The sequence below is a fragment of the Ovis canadensis genome, chromosome 21 (assembly GCF_042477335.2).
Source record: "Ovis canadensis isolate MfBH-ARS-UI-01 breed Bighorn chromosome 21, ARS-UI_OviCan_v2, whole genome shotgun sequence".
Taxonomy (NCBI): domain Eukaryota; kingdom Metazoa; phylum Chordata; class Mammalia; order Artiodactyla; family Bovidae; genus Ovis; species Ovis canadensis.
The window spans coordinates 36394121-36408018 of record NC_091265.1 but is presented as its reverse complement, the minus strand read 5'-3'; the positions used below and the strand labels follow the sequence as shown (position 1 = coordinate 36408018).

The 13898-nt window shown below is 39.6% G+C and overlaps 1 protein-coding gene across 1 annotated transcript in view; it reads left to right on the top strand.

The window, feature by feature from the left end:
* The first annotated feature begins 308 nt into the window (after positions 1-308).
* Positions 309-13898, top strand: part of LUZP2 (leucine zipper protein 2) — a 533028-nt gene continuing 519438 nt past the window's right edge. Inside the window, exon 1 of the mRNA XM_069564962.1 lies at positions 309-930. Coding sequence (XP_069421063.1) covers positions 869-930 — 62 coding nt within the window. The 5' untranslated portion in view covers positions 309-868. The remainder of the gene's footprint in view (positions 931-13898) is intronic.

Genomic DNA, 13898 nt, shown 5'->3' with positions numbered 1-13898 from the left:
GCAACTGGGACACCACGAGCTGCAACCCCACTGCCAGCTGGTTGTACAGATAGACAAACTGAAATAATAGGAAAATCAGAAATCTTCAAAACACAGAAGCCACAGACGTCTTAAGTGTCCGGAAACCTCTTCCCAGTCCACGTTTTGCGGACTAAGAAGCTCGCAATAGCGATAGGGGCTCAGGGTGCATTCCTGGACGCTCTTCACTCCTCCTGTCCTTCCATTCGCATCCGACGAGTCATTACGCGTTTGTAATTCGAGTTAACATTTTAAACACTCTCTCCCTCCGGAGCACCGTTTTTCTAAACACGCTTTAACTAGGTGAGGGACACTTGCCTGTGACTCTGAGCCTCTGAGAGTCTTCCCCAGCGCATTCTGGCTCACCTCCTGCCGCGGATGCAGGTTCAGTTACTGGCAGACTAGGTTTCTCCCCTGGCCCCCGCCCGGCACCTCCCCATCCTCTGGAGAAGCGGGAATAAAAGACCAGCTCCCGGGGTCCGGGACGTGCAGCCGGGTGAGCGCAGCCCGTTGCCTGAGCGCGCGGGGCCATCGCCGGCACCCCTCCCGCTCCCCGCGCCGCCTGCGGCGCGAGTGACAGCGCGCCCTCCGGGCTCAGGAGCGGCGGCGCCGAACAATCCGGGGCAGGGCTCGCCTCGCTGGTGACATCACTCCCGAAGATACTCCCCGCTCTCAGCGCCTGCCTTCTCGAGGCGGCCGTCCGTTTGTCGGTTTCCTTCCGTCCGCTGCTGGAGAGGGCTCACTGCCGGCCGGGGACAGAGCCGGGCACCGAGGAGGAGCGACGGGACCTGGAGGAGGAAGCGGGGAAGCGGAGGCAGCGAGGAAAGGAGGACCCCGGCAGGTGACAAGCATGAAATTCAGCCCAGCGCACTACTTGCTGCCTCTCTTGCCGGCGCTGGTCCTCGGCACCAGGTGAGTCCTGGAGCGTGAGTGACCCGAGGCGAGGGGCGCTGCCGGCAGGTCACCGGTGGGGGCCAAGGACAGACACCTCGTCCGTTTGCATCTCCCGCTTAAGTTGGGCGGAGGGCAGCGGGGGAGGTCTCTATGATTCAGACTCTGAAATTCTTCTGGGGGAGTGGAACCCCTTTCTAGTTATCCGAGTCCTTAAAGAAATCCTCGTATTCCTGCCAGTGAGGGGACCGAGTGTTCCTTTCAAAGACGCGTTTCCCTCCAGCCCTAGTAGTAGCCGACAGATAACACGCGGATAGGAGACCACATAAAGAAGGGAATTAGATAGACAAGGAGAGGGTTGTCACCAAGCAGTGTCTCTATACATTGGAGCTGTCTCAATAGCCACAAAGATGACCTCCTCCCCTAAGTGTGTCTGATTTTAAGGCACAGGAAAAAATAACAAATCTTAGGAAATGGATAGCCGTGTACAAAAGTTCCTGGACTTGTGAAATAGACTGTTTTAACATCTTGAGTGGGCTGACTGGTCTTGGCTGTCCTGTGAGCAGGTCTAATTAAAGAGCACACAGGCGATTAAAAGTTAGAAGACACTCTCAGAGTGCTGATGCAAGGACCCTAGTCAGAAACAATTAAGTACTGTATTCCATCACTGGCCATAGATGGGACATTAAGCCCAAGCACAGAGGAGCTATTTTTAGTGAAGGTTTAAAATGCAGTGATTGAAAAGAGTTTTGTGACTCCCCACTGTTGATCAAGTCCCAAAGTTGGTGATGGGTTTGTATTCTTCTTCCACGAGGGCAAAACAAAGGTGGACTGTTTCATTGCCCAGGACTGAGCCTTTATTCTGCATGGCCTGAACATCATATTGGCAGCAGTCTCTCTGCCTTGGCCACTATAAAATAAAATGACCCACACAGGATGAGGATCTTTTCAAATCTATGTGAATGGAAACATTATCTGATTATGTGTCTGGTGGATAATAAAGAGAGGAAATAGGATTATATCTAATTCTGAAATTGAGAAGTATAAAGGAAAGTCATTATCTGTGAAAAATCAGGGCAGCGAAATTCTTGATTCCACTTCTAGTGGACCCACCCTCTATCAGGCTCTTGTAACCCAACTTTCTTTTGAGTGTGAGGACTGTTGTAGCCCCAAGAGTTGAAGAACTTAGTCTTTGCTTGCAAACAAAGCCCAGGTAACTTTCCTAGGCTAAAATGCAATATAAATCAGATTCTTTATTTTCTTTTAGGGTTGCTCATTACTGGAGTTCACAAAATGCAGATGGTTTTAAAATCACTGCCTCCCAATACTATAATAACTTGTTCCAGTTACAGAGCCCATTTTAATGTTTGTGTCTAGCTCTAAACAATTCAGTGCAAATCATGCATAACAATTATTTTTTTAAAGTGTCCTGCCGCTTACTCTGAACTCTTGTGTTACAGTTTAGTAATTACTTGTGGATTCTTCTAGAGAAAGCAAATTCTCCAAGTTTGGGGCACTTGAGTAGGTGCTTGTCAATATTTCAGAAAATTATAAATATTTAAGCAATGGAAATTCTGCCCACAATGATTTTTAAGTACAGTGACTCCTTAGTGTTCCAAAAGTACATTTGCTTTTTAAGGACACTATAATTTAAGTGACTCAGAAAACTCTATAGTCTCTAGCTTCCAAAGTTTTAATGTTGGTTATATAATGCAAAAACAAAGAGTCATTGGCTTATAAAACTTAATTCTTATAAATAAAAATTTTTAAAATAGTGCACATTTTACAGCAAAAACTGAATGAGTTGTCCCTAGCTTACTTTAGATAGGAAATATCTGCAGTGTTTGTGGTATGTGAAAACTGACCAGTCTTCTTTAAATTTTCCCTCTTGCCCATTCAACAAAAAGAACACACTGGGCCTAAAAGACTGAAACTTTTCCTAATGGGTGGTATGTCTTATTATTGTGATTACTCTGTAACAATTAATCTTACTGGATACCCAGATTACTTTGTGAAAATCAGAGAACTTCACAATGAATTTGGAACTATCAATATGTCATTTTGCCAAGAAGAGCTTATATTTCAGTGGACTCTAGCAGGAGCCTATTCTCTTTGTAATAATTAAGAGTTCTTATAGTCATTCAGTTAATGTGTGGGTTAGAACCTGAGCTGAACAGGTTTGCAAGAATAATTGCATTAGTCAAGATGAGCTTATTGTTCTGCTGAGAAAAAAAAAACTGTTGTAGCTGAGCTGTGGCCACCTGTGATAGTGGATTTTCTAGCCAAAGACTTCTGGCTAACTTAATTTCTTAGTCAGTGGTCCTGTATGTGAAGCCAAAGGCATTTCACTTGCTTCAGTTGTATTGAATGCGTTAACAGGGGGTGGCAGTTGCAAGATTTTCCTATATCTTTTGGGTGTTATCACTTGTCTTTTATTATTAAGTTCTTTTCAAAGTGTTAAAGACATAGATCTGAGACTTTTGATGTATATTTGTTTCAAAATCTTTTTTCTGGGTATAGCTCTTTTAAACCTTGCTGTTATCCTTCCAATAGGGCTAAATTCAGTTCTGTTTTAAGGTAAAGGAATGTGTTCACTAAAGCAAATGCTGCAATTAGAGAAGGATGGTTACTATATAATAGTATTCTACCCACAGGGATGAAAACTCTAAAGCAATTCTGCCTTTTAAATATGAATTTTTGAATAGCTTTCTGTTTTTGTTTGTTTCTTATTCCTGTATTTTCTGTAGCAACTTTAGATGCTGAAGCACAAAAAAATTCATCATTTTCACCATAGTGAACAACATCTATGCCCCTCAGTCAGAGCTACTTAATTTGCCCTGGGTGGGTACATACTAAGTCACTTCAGTTGTGTCCAACTCTTTGTGGCCCTATGGAGTGTAGCCCGCTGGGCTCCTCTGTCCATGGGATTCTTCAGGCAAGAATACTGGAGTGGGTTGCCATGCCCTCTTCCAGGGATCAAACTCATGCCTCTTATGTCTCCTGCATTGGCAGACGGGTTCTTAAACACTAACACCCACCCTGGAAGCCCAATTTGTCCTGAAAGAAAGGTAAATGTTCACCTTCAACATTAGCCAAGAACTGTTCTCTGTTTTACAGCTAAACCTCATAGATTTAAAAAGAGCTATTTAATTTTCTAGCATATTGTCTCTCCTGTTTATAAAGTACATATAATTTTTTTAAAGAGTTAATGTTATGAATAATGTAGCTAATGCAGAAAGCCATTTAACCTATGCACAAATAAATGTGATCAAAGAAAGCAAACATATCTTCAGAGTAGATTGACTATACTTTTTAAACAGCCTTATTCTGTTAAAGGCAGCCAGCAATTCACTTCAGAAAGAAGCAGTATAGGTATAGAAAGGAATAGTAGGGTGAAAAAAGTCTTTAGAAGCTCTTGGTGAAAAGGGACCCATGGAGTGCTGGAGAAGGCTCATACTTTAGTCTGCTGAACCTCTTGTTCCTTTCTGCTGTGATTCTGCTCTTAATACCTTTGGTTTTAAATGACTTAATGGGGAGAGAATGTGGCAGGGAGGAGTGAAGGTCTACTGACTTCTGGTGGTTTTCCATCAAGCAAGAACTTTAAGCAGATGGTCGGTTATAGTCCTCCCAACAGGAGTCACCTTAGAGGTGTGTCCTGGGCCCTCTGACCAGCAGTCATACCACGTGTTTATTTTGGAATCTATTTTTGGATGGTACTATATATTGAAGATGCCCCAGGCTCCTATTTCAGTTCAGTTCAGTTCAGTCACTCAGCCGTGTCCAACTCTTTGTGACCCCACGAATTGCAGCACACCAGGCCTCCCTATCCATCACCAACTCCCAGAGTTTACCCAAACTCATGTGCATCACGTTGGTGATGCCATCCAGCCGTCTCATCCTCTGTCGTCCCCTTCTCCTCCTGCCCCCAATCCCTCCCAGCATCAGAGTCATTTCCAATGAGTCAACCCTTCGCGTGAGGTGGCCACAGTACTGGAGTTTCAGATTTAGCATCAGTCCTTCCAAAGAACACGCAGGACTGATCTCCTTTAGAATGGACTGGTTGGATCTCCTTGCAGGCTCCTATTTGCTCAACCCTTAATCTAACTAAGTTGATGGATAGGATAAAGGAAAGATGAGTTATAGTAATAAACCAATAAGCACCAAAATATTTTATTTTTAAACAAAATAAATTTGATATTGGTAGGAGTCTTACTATAACTCCCCTACATTGATCTGTGGAAGTATATTTTTTTTGTACCAAGCCCTGAACACAAGTCTTACCCTCTACACACCTTTATATGACCCAGCATAAATGTCTTGGTAAGAATTGTCCATTCTGTATAACTGCATTAGAGAAATGAATTTTCTAGGCTAAGAAGATATTAACAATTTTTTTTGACTTTTTAAATTCCTTTTGTGCATCTAAATTGCCTGTTTCCAATAGCAGGTTTTTTTTTTTTAATGACTTATTTGGGGACTATCTTTGTGCATTAAATTTTTCTTTACAACCAGTGAAAGAGACTTCTCAAATTGAATTGACGGTACAATTGTCCCAGACCAAACTATGTAATTGAAAGGGAGAACGTGATCTACCCACCAGGAAGCAAAAATTGCTGCAACCACTGGTGGGGCTATATGGATGTAATGAAATTATGCTTTCTCATGTATGTTATAAGAGTGTTTGTGTGTGATTGGGTGCACGGGTGCCTATTTTTGACTGACTTCTAGAAGAAAATCTTTTTTAATAAATAGTGCTAAGTCACTTAAGTAACCTGCTTAAGCAGATAATGTTTAATATTAGACTTTATTCTCTAGAAAACCCCAAAACAATCAATTTGACCTTATCTTCATATCTTAACATACAGAAATCCTTTCATTACCACACATCAAAAGTGCAAGTTAGTTGTTACAAGGCAACAAGGCAATTAAGTAATATATTAGTTACAAATGCCTATACCTAAAATCTAGTTATGTTCAGAAATACTTATAAATAAAGTTCTATAAATATTAACAATATTTTAAACAAAGTTTTAAGTATGAACAGAGGAAAGAGCAACTAATGCCAATTAAGCAGTACTAGAAATAACTTTTGCTGAGGATAATGAAAAAGTATTTTGTAATCAATGTTAATAGCTGTGAAAAGAAGGAAAGCAAAGAGCAAAGGAGAAAACGAAAAATATACCCATTTGAATGCAGAGTTCCAAAGAATAGCAAGGAGAGATAAGAAAGCCTTCCTCAGAAATCATAACAAAGAAATAGAGGAAAACAATAGAATGGGAAAGACTAGAGATCTCTTCAAGAAAATTAGAGATACCAAGGGAACATTTCATGGAAAGATGGGCTCAATAAAAGACAGAAATGGTATGGACCTAACAGAAGCAGAAAATATTAAGAGGTGGCAAAAATACAGGGAAGAATTGTACAAAAAATATCTTCACAACCCAGATAATCACGATGGTGTGATCACTCACCTAGAGCTAGACATCCTGGAATATGAAGTCAAGAGGGCCTTACGAAGCATCACTATGAACAAAGCTAGTGGAGGTGATGGAATTCCAGTTGAGCTATTTCAAATCCTGAAAGATGATGCTGTGAAAGTGCTGCACTCAATATGCCAGCAAATTTGGAAAACTCAGTAGTGGCCATAGGACTGGAAAAGGTCCGTTTTCATTCCAATCCCAAAGAAAAGCAATGCCAAAGAATGCTCCAAATACCAAAAAATTGTACTCATCTCACACGCTAGTAAAGTAATGCTCAAAATTCTCTAAGCCAGGCTTCAGCAATACTTGAACAGTGAACTTCCAGATGTTCAAGCTGGTTTTAGAAAAGGCAGAGGAACCAGAGATCAAATTACCAACATCTGCTGAATCATCAAAAAAGCAAGAGAGTTCCAGAAAAACATCTATTTCTGCTCTATTGACTATCTCAAAGTCTTTGACTGTATGGATCACAATAAATTATGGAAAATTCTGAAAGAGATGGGAATACTAGACCACCTGACCTGCCTCTTGATAAATCTGAATAGCAGGTCAGGATGCAGCAGTTAGAACTGGACATGGAGCAACAGACTGGTTCCAAATAGGAAAAGGAGCACGTCAAGGCTATATATTGTCACCTTGCTTACTTAACTTACATGCAGAGTACATCATGAGAAATGCTGGGCTGGATGAAGCACAGGCCGGAATCAAGACTAGGCGAGAAATGACAATAACCTCAGATATGTAAATGACACCACCCTTATGACAGAAAGTGAAGAGGAACTAAAGAGCTTCTTGATGAAAGTGAAAGAGGACAGTGAAAAAGTTGGCCTAATGCTCAACATTCAGAAAACTAAGATCATGGCATCCAATCTCATCACTTCATGGCCTAAAGAAGGGGAAAGAGTGGAAACAGTGGCTGACTTTTTTTCTGGGCTCCAAAATCACTGTAGATAGTGACTGTAGCCATGAAACTAAAAGATGCTTACTCCTTGGAAAGAAAGTTATGACCAACCTAGACAAAATATTCTAAAGCAGAGACATTACTTTGCCAACAAAGGTCCGTGTAGTTAAGGTTATAGTTTTTCCGATAGTCATGTATGGATGCGAGAGTTGGACTATAAAGAAAGCTGAGCTCAGAAGAATGGATGCATTTGAACTGTGGTGTTGGAGAAGACTCTTGAGAGTCCCTTGGACTGCAAAGAGATCCAACCAGTCCATCCTAAAGGAGATCAGTCCTGGGTGTTCATTGGAAGGACTGATGTTGAAGCTGAAACTCCGATACTTTGGCCACCTGATGCAGAGAGCTGACTCATTTGAAAAGACCCTTATGTTGGGAAAGATTGAAGGCGGGAGGAGAAGGGGTCGGCAGAGGATGAGATAGTTGGGTGGCACCACCAACTCGATGGATGTGAATTTTTGTAAACTTCTGAAGTTGGTGATGTATAGGGAGGCCTGGTGTACTGCAGTTCATGGAGTCGCAAAGAGTTGGACACGACTGAGCGACTGAACTGAACTGAACTGAATAGACTTTAATATTGCTCAACATTTGCTAGTTGTGTGATGTTAGATGAATTGCTTATCCTCTTTGTCCAGTTTCCTCATGTAGAAAATAGGACTACTCATAGAAACTACCTGAGAGGGCTATGGTAAAGACTGAGTACACCTGAAAAAAAGAGTTTACCATATTTCCTGGAACATAAAAGTGCTTAACAGAGATTAGCCCATGCAGCTAGTACTATATGGTTAATATTTTCATGAAATTTTTGTATCTGTGATTGATCTGGACAAAGCAGAATAAATGAAAACTTGGCTGCAAATCAGTTGGAAGACACAAAATTCACTAGAGTGACAGTCATCATGAAAAAGAAAGAAAAATTTGCCAAAAAAGAGGGGAAGCAAGGGAAATAGTGAGGATTACCTGGTAACTCTCCTGGCTCTTTAAAATGTGTTTCGATGGCCATGTACTGTGGACTTTTGTGAACGCCATGAAAAATTGTGACATTTACTTTTACCATGTAGAATATGATTGAGCACAAAAGTACATACTTAGATATTTAACTTATATAGTTACAAGTAAATTAAATTGCATTTAAAGTGCATAAATTTTTAAGTCAAAACTGTGAGCATAAGCATCAATGAATAAAAAAAGGATGTGTTCAAGCTGCATAGGCAAGATTGATATAAAAGTTTCTACAACATTATTTTTTACTTGTTAATCAATTTCATCATGCATCAGCAAGCTCTATAAAGCACAGACATTTAGGAAAATTACAGAAAGAAAATGTAGATTTTTTTCAACCATTGACAACAATTTGAGAACTGCTAATACAGAAAAAGCTTAACTACTAAATGTCTTAAGAAACATCACATAAAAGGGACTTTATACTAAATCAGATTGCAAAACAGCTCTAGAGATCGTGTGCTCTCAACTAGCGTGCATATATTTTATCATAAACTCTTCATAGTTGTACCATGGAATTCTGATCATTAAATGAAAACAGTGTATGTATTTCTGCCATAGATTACTCTGTGTGCATGCATATGTGTCTGTGTGTGTCAGTTGAGTGGATCATAGAACAGGGTATAATTTGGAGCTAAAGGGTAAAGAAAAGGCGTAGATCATGTTAAATCTGCATCAGAAAAGGGCATGTGTTTACTGGGACATTTAGAAATGTCGCTTCATGTTTATAAGATGCAAAAAACAAAATATCAAAAGTAGACCATTTTTTTCAGACACAAGCTAAAGTTCAACCAAATAAACGCTGTGCTCTGAAAATGCTTTCATAAACACTAGGAGACATCGTTATACTATAGGTAGTGATTGCATTGCAATTATGTCTGACTTGTTTGGTGCTGCTTTCAAGTGTTTTAATCTCTTTGAGTGTACTTTAAAGAGTCTGTTATCGGGAAGCATGCTGTGAATGTAAGGTTGTGTTCTCATCCAAAGCCCGTCATAGTAGAGGTGAGAAAACCAAGGTCCAGGATGACTGAGACCAGAGGAAACCAAAACAAGAACCCAGAACTTTCTGCAGGGCTTCTCTCTTCTATCATATGACCACTCTCCACATCATCTCTTCTGTAAGTAAGCCACATTGGTATAATTGCTGCCTACCTTATATCCAGAACTATTCTTGTTATTATAGAGTATAAAGTAATTTAAGTTCTCTGACCACATAGAATCATGATAGAACAACAGGCTACATTCAAAGGGAATTACAGTAATGAGTTGGGCACCATTTGTTCACCTGCATTCAGCTGTTTTTTTGAAGAATGAGTTGGCTTTAAAAAGATCCCAGGTCATTTTCAAAACCGCATTTCAAAACAGCATTACAAAAGAGTTTTCACATTTGTACACAGTTTACCTTATAAGAGATACACCAATAATGGTTCCTCTTGGCTTTTGACTTCTATTGTAAGGTAATACTTTTGGTACCTTTGGAATCTTCTCTTTGAAACTCTTTTCTTTAAGTGTATTTCTTAGGAGATTTGCTTACATATTTCTTTCCTATTAAACCTATACTGCAACTGTGTGGTATTGTTCAATGAGTAGCATACTGAACTATCTTAGTTCCTAAATATGTTCATATCTAGCTTTAATTTATGGTGACATTACATTGTTTGGTTTCCATATCTCTATACTTTCATCATAGCCTATCAACAATTTATAGTGAGTAAAATTTTTTAGGGTGAAATGGTAATGGATTTTATTTTACACATACATATCATTAACTTGCTTCCTTTGGATATATTTCTTAACTATTCTGAGACTTAACTTTCTCATCTATAAAATGGGAAATAATAATGTCCAACATTTAATGACATTAGGATTTAAGAAAGGATATTTATGTTCTATTTCAGTGCATACACATTGCTATATTTTTGGTCCTTCAAGAAATCCTAAAACGTGTTAGCCATTACTGTGTGTAGAAATTAAAATTTAGTGTAGTGTGTTGATTTTTATATTAGATACCTCAAGGGGTCAAAATTTAATATTTATATTAAAAATCAAAATATATCGTTCCTCTAAGTGAATTTCAAAGTTCTTGACTGACACAGCCAAATAATAAACTCATAGTTTATTCCTGATATGATTTTTCTAGGTGTAGGGTCTGGAGGAAATTGAACTCAGTGAAAATACTCCTTAGGAGAACATGGAACAAAAAGCATGCAATGACCTGCGCCTTCTAAAGTAGTCCTTTCAGCTGAGCTAAGGTATCAACAAAGACTAATGCAGATTCTGGGCCAACCTATATCTCATGTCCCTATAGATGATGTGACTTTCTGTGACTTGCTCCTGTTTATCATCAAAAGAGTTTCTAGTTGCACATCCTTCAGACTCTGTTCAACACACAGCTCTGAGCTCCTAAAAACACTTACCCAGTGAGAGTTTGAGGTTAATGAGGTAGAGATTACAGAAAGTGTTTGTGGGATCCTATGTGTTAAATCCAAAGAACATAGAATAATAAACAGACTTTGAGTCAGCCATACTAGCTACATGAGGTTAGAAATGTCAACTAACATCCCCTTGGGCTTCCCTTGTGGCTCAGATGGTAAAGAATCTGCCTGCAGTGCAGGAGACCCTGGGTCGGGAAGATCCCTTGGAGAAGAGCATGGCTACCCCTTCCAGTATTCTTGTCTGGAGAATTCCATGGACAGAGGAACCGGGCAGGCTGCAGTCCATGCAATCACAGAGAGTCGGACACGACTGAATGACTAACACAGCCACATTTTTCTCATCAATGAAGAGGCAATAACATTGCCTTTCTCATAGATTTGTCAAGAGGATCAAATAAACTAATGTACGTAAAAAGTAATGTCTAGCACAGAGAAATACAACTCAATATATTACCAAACTTACATCATTTTATTGAAAGGATCAGAGAGATTTTACCCTAACAGAATGTACTTGCATGTCAGAAAGAGCAGTCTTTAATAAAAACTTTTACTTGGTGTAGGCAAGACAAAAGTTTTGTTGTGCAGTCATTAAGTCATGTCTGACTTTTTGTGAACTCATGGACTGTAGCATGCCAGGTTTCTCTCTACTTCATTATTTTGCAGAGTTTGCTCAAACTCATGTCCATTGTGTCGATGATGTTATCCTACCATCTCAAAAGTGCTAGTGAACAGATTTTGGAACTCAGCCGTGTCCTCCCTTATTATAGATGAAAACAAGCAAACAAACAAATACACCTGAATGGAGAATGCATTTCTCCAGCTCATGTGGGTGATTTGCGGCCAATGTGAAAGTCAATTCTAAATCACCCTAATCAGTGCAGTTAGGAACACTGATTTAAACATGTACAACACCCTCAAGAAAAATAGTATGGAAAATGAGTATGATGATCTAGCTTCTATTCTGAATTTGACTGCTCCAAACTGTGTTGTTAATAATGTTGCTAATCTAGTTAAATGTTAAATATAGTTACTGAAATTATATTACCGTATCACACAAATGCCTTTAAAGAAGGTTCATTTATTTCACACCAGTCAGAATGGCTGTGATCCAAAAGTCTACAAGCAATAAATGCTGGAGAGGATGTGGAGAAAAGGGAACCCTCTTACACTGTTGGTGGGAATGCACACTAGTACAGCCACTATGGAGAACAGTGTGGAGATTCCTTTAAAAATTGCAAATAGAGCTGCCTTATGACCCAGCAATCCCACTGCTGGGCATACACACCAAGGAAACCAGAATTGAAAGAGACACATGTACCCCAATGTTCATCGCAGCACTGTTTATAATAGCCAGGACATGGAAACAACCTAGATGTCCATCAGCAGATGAATGGATAAGAAAGCTGTGGTACATATACACAATGGAGTATTACTCAGCCATTAAAAAGAATGCATTTGAATCAGTTCTAATGAGATGGATGAAACTGGAGCCAGTTATACAGAGTGAAGTAAGCCAGAAAGAAAAATACCAATATAGTATACTGACACATATATACAGAATTTAGAAAGATGGTAATGATGACCCTGTATGTGAGACAGCAAAAGAGACACAGATGTATAGAACTGACTTTTGGACTCTGAGGGAGAGGGAGAGGGTGGGATGATTTGGGAGAATGGCATTGAAACATGTATACTATCATGTAAGAAATGAAGTGCCAGTCTATGTTTGATACAGGATACAGGATGCTTGGGGCTGGTGCATGGGGATGATCCAGAGAGATGATATGGGGTGGGAGGTGGGAGGGGGATTCAGGATTGGGAGCTTGTATACACCCGTGGTGGATTCATGTCAATGTATGGCAAAACCAATACAGTATTGTAAAGTAAAATAAAGTAAAAAAAAAAATTAAAAAAAAGATGGCAGGATCAAAAGATATATCTTAAAGTAGGACAGCGTAAATACAAATAAGCCTTCGGACAAGTTGAAGATTCTCAGTTTTAAAACTAAGCAGTCTCACAGTGGGGTACGGTTAGTCTTGATCTGGTGGAGAAGAGCTGGCACGGCAGAAGGAAATGAGAAACACTAGGGCACTTTGAATGTTGTGTGCATGAGCAGAGATGGTAGGAGTAGAGAAGAAAGTCTGTAATCATGAGCTTTCCTCTTTTTTTTTTTTTTTTGCTTTCTGTCATTTTCTTTTTAACTTTGTCTTTTCTTATGCTAGCAGTCATTCAGTGCAGGTCTTTGCAGTAAATTAAGTCCTTAGACAGGAAAGGTGGGGCTGGGAAGTAGAGGGGGGATCCTTTGAATTATAAAGGAAATAAGGAAATGCATGAAAAATTGAAGTGGCATGTTGGCAAGAAGCAGATATGGTTGAGTAAGCTTTATAACGTTGAGAACATCTTCAGAGGCCACAAAGTGAGATGTGAGCTCATTCTACAAAGAAAAGTTCATATAAAGATGGAGGCAGACTTTTTTTCTGACACTACAATTTAGAAAACTATTGAATCCCTTACCTATGTCTTTATTTCTTTTGGTATTGTATACAACATTTGAATCACAGATTCAGCCAGTAATGTTGAGGACTAATCATTGCCCTGCAATGTGCCAGATGCTTACTCTCTGTCACTCAGCCCTTACATTCTTGTAACACATTATACCTGTCCCTGTTTTATCACTACAGAGGAGGAGTTTGGGGCAACTTAGTCCATATTTTCCTAGATCTTAGCTCATCATTTCTGAGAATCATTTTATGAATGAAACTGTAGCAATACCCATAACGTCTAATCTCTGTATAAATTCACACTGAAGAAAAAAATAACGTAAAACTAAGAATTGCTGAAACTAAACTGCGCTGGCAAGTAGCTGCACGTTTGCGTGACGTGGGACAGGCTACACTGAAAACATTCTTAAAGGAGCCAAAGAAATTCGTTAGTTTTAAACTCGATAAATTGGAACCGTCATTATAAGTACACAATTTGCAAGTTAATTTCAGTACTTCTATGTAGAAAACGTGTGTGTCAGACCAATATTTCTCGAAGTACACTCCTCAGTATACCTAAGTCAGGATCCCTGGGGACACATTAAAAAGTCTACTTCCTTGTTCCTACTGCAGA